The sequence below is a fragment of the Gallinula chloropus genome, assembly GCF_964237585.1.
Source record: "Gallinula chloropus genome assembly, chromosome: 9".
Taxonomy (NCBI): Eukaryota; Metazoa; Chordata; class Aves; order Gruiformes; family Rallidae; genus Gallinula; species Gallinula chloropus.
In genome coordinates this window covers 6,483,492-6,498,821 of record NC_140094.1, presented here as the reverse complement: position 1 = coordinate 6,498,821, position 15,330 = coordinate 6,483,492, and the positions used below count along the sequence as shown (strand labels likewise).

The 15,330-nt window shown below is 37.0% G+C and overlaps 1 protein-coding gene across 1 annotated transcript in view; it reads right to left on the bottom strand.

Annotated features, from left to right (window-relative positions):
* WDR72 (WD repeat domain 72) overlaps positions 1 to 11,440 on the bottom strand; it is a gene marked incomplete at both ends in the record, with an annotated part of 94,409 nt that extends 82,969 nt beyond the window's left edge. Inside the window, 7 exons of the mRNA XM_084267971.1 lie at positions 25 to 170; positions 2,061 to 2,180; positions 3,949 to 4,025; positions 4,530 to 4,704; positions 7,316 to 7,394; positions 10,295 to 10,401; positions 11,285 to 11,440. Of these exons, the coding sequence (XP_084124097.1) occupies positions 25 to 170; positions 2,061 to 2,180; positions 3,949 to 4,025; positions 4,530 to 4,704; positions 7,316 to 7,394; positions 10,295 to 10,401; positions 11,285 to 11,440 (860 nt within the window). The remainder of the gene's footprint in view (positions 1 to 24; positions 171 to 2,060; positions 2,181 to 3,948; positions 4,026 to 4,529; positions 4,705 to 7,315; positions 7,395 to 10,294; positions 10,402 to 11,284) is intronic.
* Between the last annotated feature and the right edge of the window lie 3,890 nt (positions 11,441 to 15,330).

The following is a 15,330-nucleotide window of genomic DNA, read 5'->3' as shown; positions in this document are numbered from 1 at the left end:
TGTGAATTTCCCATCTGAGCCCACCTGTTTAGCAGCTGGTAGATGTAACTGTGGCCATCTTCTGTCCAGATGATAAGCCTGTAAGCTGCTAGCACTTCTCCACCAGCAAAACACTGACCACTTTTACAGAACTCAGTACAAAGCAAGGAGAAATCACAATAATCATAGACCTAAGGTCAGAACCAAAACAATAAAATATAACAAACAGTATTGGCACATTCCTTTTAATTCAAGCTGGTTTTGGGCAATGGATCAATATATTGAACATTAGCCTGACTTTGTAGTTTGACTACCTCTTTCAAAGCCAAAGCATTTTTCATACTATTAAATTACTGCGAAGTCAGAATCAGCCATATATTTCAAAGCTCAAGCAACTGACAGTAAAGAAAAAGCACAGCATTAGAGCCTTCTGTTACATTAAGAGATTTTCAATGGGATTTACTTTGTTTTGCCTTGCATTCATTATTAATATTTACTGAACTATTAATTTCTTAGAGGTAGGTAATGAATTTAGCACATAAGTATGACATTTAAGACGGACAGAAGCTACAAATGCTTGTCTGCATTTGTTAAAAGATGAGCTGCTGGTATAATCACAGCATCTTAAAGCAGGGTTGTTTTTTTTTCCTTTGGGTAGCAATAGATTTTTTTTTTCACAATTTAAAAGTGAAGAACTCAATCCCCTTTGCTTGCAAGAATTTTTCCTCTTTCATTTCTAGAGCTGGCAAAGAAGTTATGATTTGTTTGCTTCCTCCAACCTTCCTACTTTCAGCTGAAACAGGATATGACTTGGACAACATAGGATATTGTCTGCTTGTTCACATTTCTAGTGGCCACATGGAAAGGCTATTCATAGCCACATTTTTATTATTTACTCAAGCAGAAAATATATTTCAGAATGAGAATTTATACAAATTCTGTAGCTCACTTCCATCCATTAGCTAATGTCTAGCTAATTTGCTCTGTGTTTTCATGACTACAGAAGTGGGGTTAAGGAGCCACTATATACACACATGTGTATCTCCCCTATGCTATCACATATCTTTCTAACAAAGCAGAGAGTTCATTTTTTATTTTAAAGCTTTATATTCATTGAAATATGAAAGTTGAACATCCAACATGAATTCTGCATTATATTTCTTTAAGCAATTAATATTTCTTTAAGCAATAAAACAAACATTAATTGCATAGTGGAGATATTAAAAGAAACATGCATCTAATAAAAAAACCTACAGAAATTGAGGAAAAAATGTCTGCAACTCAGATTTTTCCAGGAAAAGTGTAGCTATTCTGTAGATAAAATTTCTTTACAAGTGTTTCTGTACAAACATTTTAGGTTTTTTTTAAATAGCCTAAGAGAAATCTTAAGGATATCCTAAAAGCTCTATTATTCCAAGTTGACTTCTGTGTACGTGATATTTACACACCCCCAACAGCAGTGGTGTATGGAACAGGTACCTATGTTGCACTAAATTCAGGATTAAGAAGGATAGTATAAAGCTGGGAAAAAGGAATACACAATTTTTGTAATAAAGTTGAGTTTTTTAACTAAGATTTAAAATGAATGTTTCAGTAGCTACACAATGCATCTATTTTCTAACAGCTGCATAAAAAAGACCCTGTAGCCTAGGGTCTTCACTTTCGCTGGCTTCTATTAGTAGAACCCAGGCTATTGGTCCTTACAGAACAAAGGCCTCTGGTTACAGAGGACTTGCCAACTGTTATTACTTCTGTCATACTTAAACAGTTTTTGTGCATCTTTGTCTCCTTTTGAAACGCTTGACAGAAAAGACTATAATGCACCCAGTGCTCTAAGACTGACTAATGCTCCAAGTAATCCTCTCTCTACCCATCCAGTTTCATAGTAAACTTTTAAAGCAGACACACATTCATAAACACTCCATCCCAGTCAGGAAGTTAAGAAACAGATAAGGTACTATTATATCTGAAAAATCAGTGAATACTTTAATCTGAGGAATAAAACAGGCATCTGCACAAAAAAATCCAATTAGCTTTGTATTAACAGAATTAAAAAGAAAGTATAATGCTCAATAACATACCTGCCAGCATGCAGAGGACACAACTAGAAGCAGCCTTTCTGTGTAAGTACAAAACCGTACTGTGTGACAGTTTATGCAGTCCAGAGATTTCGATTCCGTCTCGCACACACTTTGTCTCTCCTTTACAGCACCAAGGAAAAAAGCTGTAAGATTTATCCTAGATATCTGAGCTTTTACTTTTAGGATAGAAAGAAATCGCCAGAAATAATTTCCTTCACATACACTGTCTAAATGCAAAGGAGCACATAATTCTTTTAATTAAAAGTGTGATAGAAAGACAGCAGGGTTCACAAGTACCATGTAAACAGAAGACATTCAGCATGGCTTGGAACTTGATCTCACTTAAAGGGATAATGAATATGGAGAAGGACTAAAAGCAACTCATAGATAGCATCTGCTATCTCTGCTATATCTGCAAAGTATTCTTCAGTAAAAAAAATACAAAATAGCTACAACCACCTACAAACTGACAGTATCAGATACTGAATAGGTAATGAATACTCAGCTTTCCCACTCCTTGCTGTGTCCAGGACAGTCTGAGATGTATGGTGTTGTCATGAGTCTAGTTTCACCTTAACACCTCTAAAAAAGTAGTGAAAAATTTATTTTTTTAGCTTTGTGTTGCTGAATGTACTGACTTTTTAAATAAAAATTTCACTTTTTTTGTGTGACTACCAGATTTATCAAGGCCACCATGCTCGAAACTTCAGTATAATAGTGTTATATTACCATGGATATTTTCTGTTTTGAAAGATACCACCAGTAGCAAAATGTCTCAAAGAATGGGTATCCTGTGTCATGGAACTGTGACTATAAAACTGCAAACCATTCCCTCATCTTGCAGTTCCCCTTAATTGTCATTAAATACCACAATGCTTATTCAAATATACTGTAGGCGGACTTCACAAGGGAGCCCCAGGTAGTAAAAGGATGGTACCACAGCATATGTTTCTCTGATGTCTGTCAGTTGTTACAGTGCCCAGAATTTCTACAGCATGACAGTATTTTTTGCTCCAGGAATGCTGAAAAGACACTCCACACAAAAAGCCCCAATACTTCATAGAAACACATCTCAAAAACAGCAGTATGGTACCAAACTTGACAGACTTTTTTAAAGGGGCTGATTCCACCTGTTAACAGTTAGCCTTGCATCATGCTCCACAACTTGCTGAGCAAGGCAGTAATGTAATTCTGGATGTTCAGGGAAGACTGTTGACACTCTGCCATTTCTGTTGATGATTCATAGCACTTAGCTGCAATGCTGAAGCCCCTTTGTGAATCTAGCTCTCCAAGTTTTATTCACACACTAAACATCGTACTCCAATTCTAACACTTGTGCATGTCAAGTGATAGCTGCTGAGTAAATCAGTTCAGAAGAGTTGCACAGAATAAGTCAGTCTAAAGATTTATAATTAGGGCACTTGACAGAGCAAGAGTCTTTTCCAAGTGAAGACAGCATTGTGGGGGGCAGCCAGAGGAAAACAAAGACCAAAGAAGCATTTCCAAGAAAGTAACAGGGGTGAAGAGGGAGTACGAAGGCTGATATGGAAAAGCTTTGAGTTTCAAGGAAGGAGTGAAGGGGTTGAGAGAATGGAGTGACATTATCAGAACAGAAAGCAAAATACAGCTTCAGTATCATGGAATATGGAAAGACATGAAGTCCAGGCAAAAGACATTACAGTTGTCAAGACAAGAGCTGTCCGATGGCACAACTAATTTTAAATAGTGATTTGAAGGTATGCTTTCACAATTTTGTGACAAAATCAATTGTTTAATAACTATCCAAAAGAGTCTAATTCAACATATTCTGCTTCAACATACTGTTTTCTTGAGAACATTACTATGTTCACATTACCATTCAAATCACTGTTTCACACCTCACACTGACCTGTATGCTATTCAAAGATGAAGACAGGTCCCACACTCTAAGAACTCCAGTTACAGACACTGCAACTAGTGAATCTTCTGTGGAAAGTGAATAGTGAGACAGTCAACTTGAAACCAAGATAAAACCTTGGCATAAACACCAGTGTTCTGTAAACAAAGGATTCTGCAGGACACTGTTCAGATGAAATATAATTTTACAGAAAACCACGTAATTGGTATACAGAAACACAAAACATGCATGCAAATAGTGAGTAATTATTTGGTCCAATCAGATATACTTGAATAGAAGGCATCAAATAGTAGGTTTGTGCCCTAATCTCCTTAGTATTACAGAATTTGTACTTGTATACAAGTGACCTCTGTACAATGAGCATATAGGTTCCTTGTTTTTCTTTAACATATTAAATGAAACACAGGGCGTATAACACCTTCTTAGGTGCTGTTTAATGAAGTTTTAGCATATTTTACGTAACAGCTCTGGAAAACATGATTAGGCATTAAACTTAGCAGGACTGTAGTATCTACATAGAAATGCTTCATCTCGATTTAATAGGACAACACAAAAACATCTACAATGTATACCTTGAATTCTTGCAGAATGTACAATACACATACAATTTATCCAATCAGAAGACTGAGAAGATGATAAAGTGTGAAGAACACCCAAAGTCTTAGCATCAATAATAAGAACATCTTGATATTCTCCACAACAAAGTAGCCAGCCTTCACCTGTCATTCGGAAGGAGCAATGGTAATACTGTACAAGTGGAAACAAGAGAGTGGGCATCAAGTTACATAAATGTGGAAGTGTATTTTTCACATTAAGCATGTCATACTTGGAACTGTAATCAACACTTGTAGCATCACTAAAAGTCTACTGCATCTATGAGACCATGTACAGTGTTGCTCATGAAAAGTATTTCACATACATTTGTAACAGTTCAACATAGGCATACAGCTTAGTAAGAACTGGGTCATACTGGAAGTGTCTGCCCTGCCTAAATATTAGGCTTTTTGGAGGCAATCAAGGTGTTTTAATTACAAATTGCTAAACAATCAGGGACTCGTTTCTCTTCAGGTCTTATCTCTCTCCCGTTATGAGCTACACAAAGATGAAAGAGACAAGAAAGCAAAATATTCATATTGCCTTTTCTATTATTTTCCAGGAATTTTTTTGCTAGGTGTTTTATATGTGCAAGGACATTTTTGCATTCTGTGTAATACCTATTCATAATTGTACACATAATTGTTACAAATGCTTAAGCAGCCACCTCAAAATTTACAAGTGAATAGTATCATTAAAGACAAAAATCATATACTCAGAAGAAAATATCAGACACCCACAAAATTGTGCCTCATTTATAAGTTCTCTGTGCATTCAGTTTTCCTTAGATAATTCTTGGTCTATTAGTTAACTAAGTCAAGCCTGAAAACAACAGAAGCATAAGTAAATGGACTAGGATAAGTATTACCACAGATATTATGATCAGAGGCAGAAATGCTTAGCAGTAAGAACCATTTGTTATCATTACTCTTAAATTAGGCTTGACCTGGAAGATTTGTGCAGTCAGTCAGTCCTCTGAGAAAATCCCACACTGCTTAAGATCTACAAATGGTTAAGAGTTGACCCTGGTGTTAAACTTCATTTCAAATGGCAAATATTCATTTTGCACTGCTTGACATCTGCCATTTATAGCAATCATCTACACTGACAAAAGGAACCCACTAGACAAATAGGTTAGTAGCTTAATTAAAAGCTACTAAAACATTAACTAAAAATAAACCAATAATAATAGTGATGCTATTAAAATTGGTGTGCACCAAGTCTCACAGATTTCTGTAGGAAATTGTGCTCACTCAGGTACTGTTATGTCACAAGGAATCATTCCCCATGAAAAAAAATAAAGCCTATAACAAAGCCACCACAACAGACAATTCAACCCCCAAGAAACCCTTAGAAAAAAAAATTAGTTATAAATATCTGATGCTTGCATTTAATGGTTTTTTTCCCTCCTGACATCATCTATTTTTTCATATTTCCAGCTACCATTCTTAGCGTATTGCCTTCTGCTACCTGAAGGATAAGAATGAAGACTCTGCCTGTGATCTTCACAAAAATCTCCATAATACCGACCTGTTTCTCCACAGAACTCCTCCACAGCTTTAAAATCTAATTAAGCAGCTCATATAATGTAGCAGAGGCATTGTAACTGAGGTATTGTATCATGCATGCGTACCTATGTAGATATATACGCTTGAAACATACAGACAGGTAAAAGCCACAGAAGAATAACTTAATCTATGCTTTTATGTTATACACACATATATGGACGAGCATATATGTGCATTTATATACATGAAGGCATAGCTTAAGAAGCTATTCTTCTATAGTTTTTATTTGGTAATCTACCCAAGCTTTTTCTCTTTATCATTGCCAACTGTGAATTCATCAAATCAACCAAGACAGCTTTAAAACATTTGGATTCTCAATTCGACCATAGTTTGAGTCACATGAGGTCTCATACTTCCACCATTTGGAAGGTTAGTTCCACCCTAGACTTCGTCACTGAAGACAAACAGCATTTTAATTAACCTAGGATCCCTGAGCTTCTCTTCTACTAATGTATCCAGAAATAAGTCATCTCCGAATCAAATCCATACATGGACTCCTCAGGCATATGTGCGCACACACCCACATATTTCAAATACATTCTCACACTCCAACTTCAGATAATTTTGGGTGCCTGTTTTGACCTCTATCCAGGTACACCGAGCTTCCTGAAGTAATATTTAAAGCAATTTGGCCTCTAAAAATAGGGGATCTGTCCCAAGTTCTAAGAATAATGATAACATACGTTTTGGAAGCAGGGCAGAGCAGTATTTTGAGGGTCAGCAGTTAAGCATCAAAACCTTTCAAACATCTGAAATAAGCTCTTTAGCAGACTATCTCACAATGTTTGACTAGATTGCTTGTACTTCTAAAACATGTCATCAAAAAAGCCAGCATTAAACTTGAAGTTTCCATGCAACTTTGTTACAGGACCGAAGTAAAGACAAAAACAGATTCACTTTGCTACCCAGTGCCGAACTTCACAGTAAGTTAATAATTAACAGCATTCCAGACATTTGCAGCTTAAAAAAAGTTACTTGGATTTGATTTGAGTTCAGAGGAACATAAGTCTCAGGCCTTAAAGGACATAAATAAGGAAAAATAACAGATATAAAACCACTTATATTGCAAGCATCTATTATTTCCTATTAAGTACAAGCCACAAATTTAGAATTGGATGTTTCTGAAAAATATGTTAATAAAGCAAAACTCCTCTTGCAGTGAGCAGAGATATTCCATGAAAAGTTGCTATACTTACATAGATTGCTGTATGCCTATAAGGAAGCTTTGCGTTCTCAATGCACTGTCCACTAGTGACATTCCAAACACACATCTCCCTGCCAAAGATAACTTTATATTATTCTCTGTCATTTCCACTCAATTGGCCGGAATAATTTTGTGCCACCAAGTTTTTCTTTAGCGCTGTACTTAAGTGCAGTCTGGTCGTTTATGTGGCTTTTTGTTACAGATTACTGGGTAAGAAAATGTTGTGGTCATTAGCAGGAATGACATACAGTATCTGTTTCTTTTTGTTTTGGTAATTACACCCTGCTGCCTTGCAGCAAACCTGACTTTAAGGCCAACACCAGCCTACAACAAATTGTAGGTATACTGCCATTACAGCTCGTCAACACGTCACTGTAACTATCTGTCATTGGAACTACATCCTCCTGAAAATGATTCATTTCAGTGAACTTAAACCACACGTTTTGAAAACCATAATGCATCTTCTGCAGCATCAGACTTCAGTTCTTGAGAGGCACGGCAACTTCTGTCGAGAAGAAACAGTGCCACCACGAGGCTATCCTTCAAACCCGCTACTGACGCGGCACCTGCCCCAAGATAACCTAAATGTCTGTGCAACTTACTAGCTACACTTAGTTACAACTACAGGTAATGTTTGAGGAAGATGCGTTAGCCAGTTTTCCTCACCTAGACATTATTCAACATACTTTGGGGCACAAGTACAAACGCAATCAAATTAAATGTCGTAAAGGAGGTGCTATGAGGTATGGGGTCTTAGCTCAGGAACTGAATGTTTAACTTTGATGCTTTTAGATTTTGAAGAGCAAGCAGCATTTCCACAGTTGAAAATCTTTTTATGATTTCTGAAATAACATTACAAGACATTTTCTGTATGAGGCCTTAAAGAACACACTGGAAAAAATGTCCTATCAGAAATGCTAACTGATTTACATTTTGGTCTACACACTGTCATATTTTATAACCTAAAATTTTTACTCAATTTATATTTTTCATCTAAGCAAGAGCAGTAAAAACCTATACGTCTGTAGAGCAGCATAAAGAGTTACTAGACCAAAAGTTGTAATTTAAACCAAATGCTTACACAGTCAAACATTTCAGGGCAGTGACTTTCCCCACATTTGTATCAGAACAATTACAGTAACATAAGGTGGAAAAGTTGATACATACAAATATGCACAAATGAGACCAGAATACAACTTCAGCTTCTACAGTTTGCACCTAATTTATGTTGTATACTAAGACAGAGTAAAGTGATACCACGTGCTGATAACCCTGTCCTACAGCACTTGTTGTATGCACGCGACATCAGTAAGACCTTCCAAGTTACAGATTCATATATACATATTAAAAAAATCTATCAAAAAATACAAAAATACTACTCAGTACTCATCCTTTTGGTATAAATCAGTTATACAAACACTTAAGAGATTCTGAAGTTGGATGAGGGGAGAGTGGCATCTTCCTTCACCCACAATACAAGGAGATAGAAGCTTGAAAATGGCAGAAGCAAGTGATTCACAAGCCAGAAAATGCAGTTCGACAAACAGTGCGTCTCCTGAAGATGAGGCTTCCTATTTGTAATTCTCTCTACTTCGTGCTGCAGCCTTCCAGAGATCAGTGATGGATGCTTTGCCCTTATGCAATACAGATGAGAAGTCAGCAGTTATTTGGTAAAAGTGAACATTGAAAGGGACCAGAAGACTATTCAGTCCTACCTATGCACATACCAAGCAAGTCTGATGATCCCTTCAGAAGCAGAACCATTAGGATGTGAACTTCTCACTGTATGGTTTATCTATAGCAAAAACCTCATTCGTTTCTTAATGCTTTTCACACCAGGCTTTTGGGAATACAGTATCTTTCCCCCCAGTACAGTCTGGAAACAATACTGCACTAACAGAATTCCAGAATTAAGTTAAAAAAATAGTTTTGCATTTCTACTCAAGGGTTCAGAGGTCAACACAATCAGCTCAGTAGACTTCTCATCCTCCTTTCTGTACACAACTGTTTACCACTACCTGTCCAGTCGGACAGTCTGAACATTGAAGAGTACGACACCTGATTGTTCAAGTAATCATTTCTGCTATAGACATGATTGAGTGTGTGAATCAAAGAGATCCTAGCACCTGGAAAGGATAAACAAGTTTCTTGGTGGGAAAGTAGTAGCCTTAAGGTGCTAGGTGGTGTCACTTCAATTGTCAGGAACTCTTCATGGGAAGAGGTTTTAACAGAGTTGTCCTGTTAATTTGAAGAGATGAACCCAAAGTGTGGGGAATATCAGGCAAGAAGAAAAATTATTTAAGGAAAGTCCTTAAGGAAAATGGTAACCCTAACTACTTTCAACAACTGAAATCTTGAACAGACAGGGTTCAGAGAGGAAAAAAATTGAATGCTAACCTATCAGAACTGCAGAAGTCAGACTAGAGTGATGGGCCAAGTCATAACAAATGCATCAGAGGAAAGCTTCAAGATCAGGAGCCTCTAAAAGGATATACTCAAAAATAGCAAATCAGATGTAAACAATGACAAGGAACACAGATGTGTTACTGAAGGACAGCCTTTTCTGTCCTTCCAAACATATTCACTGAGCAAGCGGAACTTGCACATTAGCCTCTTGGACTGATCCAATCAAAGACTGAGCTCAGGAAGGAACAGAAAAAATTACCATGATATTAAAATGCTTCTGAACCAGCTGATTCCCTCCAATAGGCAGCTATTCTCCCTTTGAATGGCGCTTATCTGACCCATCAAAAAACTCCTGACCACTAGTTATCTGAATTTGCCAAACCTTTTTGTTGTCCAAGATGAGGTCTTCCACTATTTTAAGATAAGCAATACAGTCATCATCCTAAGTAGCTGCTATCTTTCACAGAAGTGGATTAAAAGCTTTCTGCCAAATGCAGAATCTGACCTACACCTGCCATACATTCCATAGTTCACAAAATGAATAATTGAATATTTAGTTACCTACCCATTTTCAGTAGCACTTACTACATATGGCTGTTTCTCAAACTCTCTTGCTTTTGCCAAACAAGTTACAGAAGCAGTATGGCCAAAGAGAATTTCTTTAGATGAAATCTAGGAGAATAATACAATGGTTTAACTTAAACATAGTATTGTCTGTACAAACTAAGGAGATCTAAAAGCTAGAAAATACTACTTATAGACAATGAGTTAATTGTCCATCTGCTTTATATTCTTACATTCTTCAGTCACGTTTCTGGAATGCATAAAGGTGTAGATGGATTAGGCAGTCTGCATAAAGTGCAGTCTTTATATTCACTATAGTCTAAAAATTGCTCCTGAGGAATTTATGAAACGTCAAATATTTTAAAACAGGCAATGTGCAGAATACCCTTGGCCTACAGCATGCAGCAAAAGTGACAGGGTGAAGTAGGGAATTGATATAGCAAAGCTCTTAAGCACATGTTTCATACAATGTATTTAAGTAACCCCTTTGATTAACTTCACTGCACACGAAGATCTTAATAGAAAAAGGTAGCTCCATAAAAGCACAAACTAGAGATTCAAACTATATTTGAGCAATAATATGCCAGAAGCTTTGCATTTAATTGTAGATAAAAATATATATTTCACCTTACTGAAAGATTGTTTATGGTTAACCTGGTAGAGCAGTCTGGTTTTATAAATACATTTTTTCTTCCTTAAATGACAGGCCATGTTCAGCAATTGGTTTAAAAAGAAACTAGATTTTACAAGATAGGAATTGTTATCATTGTGTTTGTTTACTTGCTGTCATTACTCACAGCACACAATCTCAAATTATAATCCACCGGTCATGATAATCTATGAAAACCTTTCCAAAATCTGCAAATAGTTGGTTGCTACAATGTTTTTTGCCTCATGAGTTTCCTATAATAAATTTCACATTATCTTTAAAAACCTAATAATAAAAAATAAAATCCCATTTATTCAGAAGACTGTGGTACAGCAGACAAACCTTTAATTCTGATGAAAGATCCCAGAGACATATTTGTCCTTCTTGACTTCCTGTAACTATAGTCTGCTGGTCATCTGTAATCATAATAGCAGTGATGCTGTGAGGGGGAGCTATTTTTCCCCACACTGCCACGGCCTGTACCGACGATGCCTTCATAGTCAGCACCTAAAACCAGACACAAGTCACTATGATTAAAGTAAGGTAAAGAGCAAGAGAAAGCAACTAGAAGAAAAAAAAAGCAATTTAATCAACATCTGAAAAGGGGAACTACAAAAAGCTGCTCAGAAGTTTATAAAGCAAACATCACACTAACTCCTTCATTAACATAACTATGCACAGCAGGACATTGATGTGCCACTATTCTAAATCTAGGTGGTATCAAACAGGACCAGAGTTACCAGGGACCATTACTATCACAATACTGAAGTACCAGTAACAAGAGCCATGTGCTGCTCCACACAACCTGGCTTAGCTCTGATGGGCACATGTCACGCTAAGTACGGTTGGTGGAGTATACCACGCTCCTCCCAGTCCCTCCAACTGCTTGCTCTCAGCACCTAACCGCAGGAGCATGGAGATGGCACAGGAACAGGGTGTCAAGAGTCTGTGGTTCCCAGGAGCATAAGGTAAGAGAAAGAGGTAATAGGGCTGGAAGGAGAGAACAGGTGGGTCAGGGATGGAGAGAGAAGTGAAGCCCAGGTCAGCAAAGCACTATATCCTCAAGCAGTCAGTGGCACCTCCTAGCGATAAGATGCAAAAAAAGATAAAGGCAGAGTTGCAAGCTTAGAAACTGGAAGAACAGACAGACTTTCTGCTATAAAACGAGTCCCCTGTCCAAAACCTTTATCATAAATAGATTTTAATCATTACAGTGAAAAATTGATTTAATGCAATTGTCTAAAATTACTATTGGTAATTACTTAATTCAATACAGATTCTTATGAACTTCATTTGTAGGAAACCATTTCAGTGCCTGTTCAAACACCAATACTTAATAAAAATATCTTCAAGTGATCCTTACTAAAAAAGTTCTGCTTCATTTTTTTGTAAACTTGATGCCTGCTCCTTTTAAAGCCACCTCTGCTTGCTAGCTGCATCCTGTACTTGCTTTCCTTCAAACAAAAGCTTTGACAAAACTCTTAGTCACCTCACAAGCCTGTCACATCCAATATTCCAAGTCCCACATTCACAGGTGTCTAACATTTCTTGAGTATTCCAAACCACACCTTCAAATTTAGAACTACTAAATATCTGACTATAAATAATTTGGCACTTAAATTGTCAACTGACTGAAAAAATCATGTGTGTCCCGTTAAGACTTTTCAGAGGATCTAGAAAGTTTGTCTCTTTTGGGTAAACTTACATGAAGCATCTGAGTGGTATAAACAAGCACAGATGATTAACATCTTTAGCATCAGTGCCTTTACATGAAAGAGCCCTACATTAAGCTGTCAGTATTTACCTTAGCTCAAATGGAAACAATTCATATACAAGTCAGCTTGTATCAAAACCCTCCATTTACTAACTTGGGTATACAACAGCTTCCAGCACTCCTTTTCAACACATTCTATGTCACCAACGTTTTACGCAAACAGCAATAATACCATTGAAGAGATACTTCACAGCAGCTGTTTGCAGCCACTAAGCAAAATTCACCTTTTGGAAGAAGGGGTGCTCTTATTTGTCCTGGAAAAGGAGTAGACAGAGCCCTTCACCAGTCCTTTGCAATCATGTTAGAAATTAAACATGTGTCAGTAACAAGGTGCCAGAACAGTGCAGCTGGGAGAGCACACAGTGAAGTTGTGATCCAGAAGACATGAGAGTAGAGATGAATTCTCGTGACAAGAAACAAACTGGGTAAACAAAACACATGGTAGTGCATAACAGACAAAGAAAGTAATACAGGAATGATGCCAAGTGACATGAAGAGCAGTTCCTGTGATGATTCTAAAAAATACTACAGGACAGAAACAGAGCACAGCAGCAGCCTTGCAAGCTACGTTTGATAAAGCAGTAATGCACAGCAGCAGCTGAAAGCAGGGACACAGAGAAGGGGGTATCTTCATTACTATTAATAAAAGCCTCAAGTAACACAGAAGTGAGGAATGGTCTTGCTTCCTAACAAGAGCACGAGACATAGGGCTCACCTACTAAGGAGAAGGCTGAAAAGACTGGTATGACAGATTATCAAGGTCCTGCCATATAACCTCAACCATAACAAAGTGTCATGGTTGTACCCCAGCTGAGAGCTGAGATCCATGCAGAGGAAGGGGAATCTAAGACAAAATTAATTTAGGTCAAAAGTCTTATGCAAAATTGCATTAAGTTTAATTTTAAAGCTATTTGTGGGCATATCACAAAATACTGAGAGATGTTATTGATCCCAGCTTTAGAATTTGACTTATCTAAAACTTTTTTAAAATCTCTTATCATATGAAGTATTATGCTTACTGGTGAACACTGAAGTCCTTTTCCAGTTTATACCCTGAAACAAAAGTTGTTCTAGGCAAATTCTCATGATATGGTTTTAACTACCAGCTAAAACCTCATTTCATAGGACTTGAAAAACATTGGCTGCCAAGTTAACAGCTTGATAAGCCAAATCCCAAGTCTTTAAAATGCCTTTTCTGGCATTTCATGTAGTCATTTATACTTGTGCCATGGGAGTGTTCAATTAGTGTAAAACACCATAAGGCAGCAGAATTCAGTTTTGTACTGCATTGAATATGAAGTCATAAATTACATTTTCTAGTAGAAGGAGGAAAGAATCAAGATCAATATCCTTAGCAGAAGACCTACTGCTGAGCAAATGATGAGCAACAGAATTCAGACTATCAGCAGAAGTTAAAAACTAAATAAATTGACATAATTTGTTAATGGTGGTCTATTCGCATACATTTGTTTTAGATCTCCATGAGCATCGTGAATTAAAACCAGCTACGGTTGTCAAAACTTTGGTTATGCAAAAGAATTAGACCAAAATGTTACAAGAACATTTTGTAATTTTTCCTTTATATTATTACTAAAGCATAAAAGAAATGAAAGTCAGAAACTACATAAGCTTTGGTGCTAATACAACAGTCCTTAACTCTTTTCTCTTACTTATTGCTTAGCTTTTCTTCTGGACTAAGATATTTAAATGCACACAAGTATTTTGCATGAGAACTTTGCCACGACTTCCTTAGAAACACTGCACTCACATGTGCATATCCACAGTTTGTCTGACAATACTCAGCTTTATCAAAGCTATTTAGTGTTGCTGATGGCACCTAGAGCAAACTTTTAAAAAATAAAAATAGATATTTATCAGACTTGTTCCTTTAAAAAAAAAAAAGGTAAAAACTGTTTCCACAAAGTCAAATATTGCCCAAGGCATATCTGAGCTGCATGTAGCTTATCAGCACATGTCAAATTCCTCCAGCTCTGCCCACTCAACCATGTCTGATTTGCAGTATTAACCCGTAATTCAACTTCAAATAAAGTTCCTCTGTTCTACTCCCTATTTCTCCCTGCTTGCAACCCAATGAACTTTTCTCCTGCCCTTAAAAAAAATCACACTGCCAAAAAGAACTCACTCATGACTTAAAAATTTTCCCTGTTCTTCATTAAAACCATACCAGTTCATCCCACCACTTGTATCACTACCATCCTGTCTAGTGCCATGAGTACTTTTTACACTGAAACTACTAATCCTGTTAGTTTGACAAGTTTTTCCAGTCTGCCCAGTTTCAAGGGCTTTGGTTGTGCTACTTCAGATCATTTGTACAGTATTGAAGCTGAGTACACCACCATTTATTCTACAGATGCCCTGAGGTATTTAAAAGTCTAGTCAAAAGCTTTAAAGGAACCAGAGAGCAGGAGGTCTGACCTTGAATGCCTTTCTAAGCAGATATTAATGCAAGGGCTTTTCCTCATCAGTTGCCTTTTTGGACTGGGTCTGCTCATGAACTGAGTAGAATAAAAAAGGTCAGATTATACTATAAAGAAACAGTGCTGTCATAACTCAACAATGCTTTCCCATAGAGCCCTTACACCAACCTACTAAG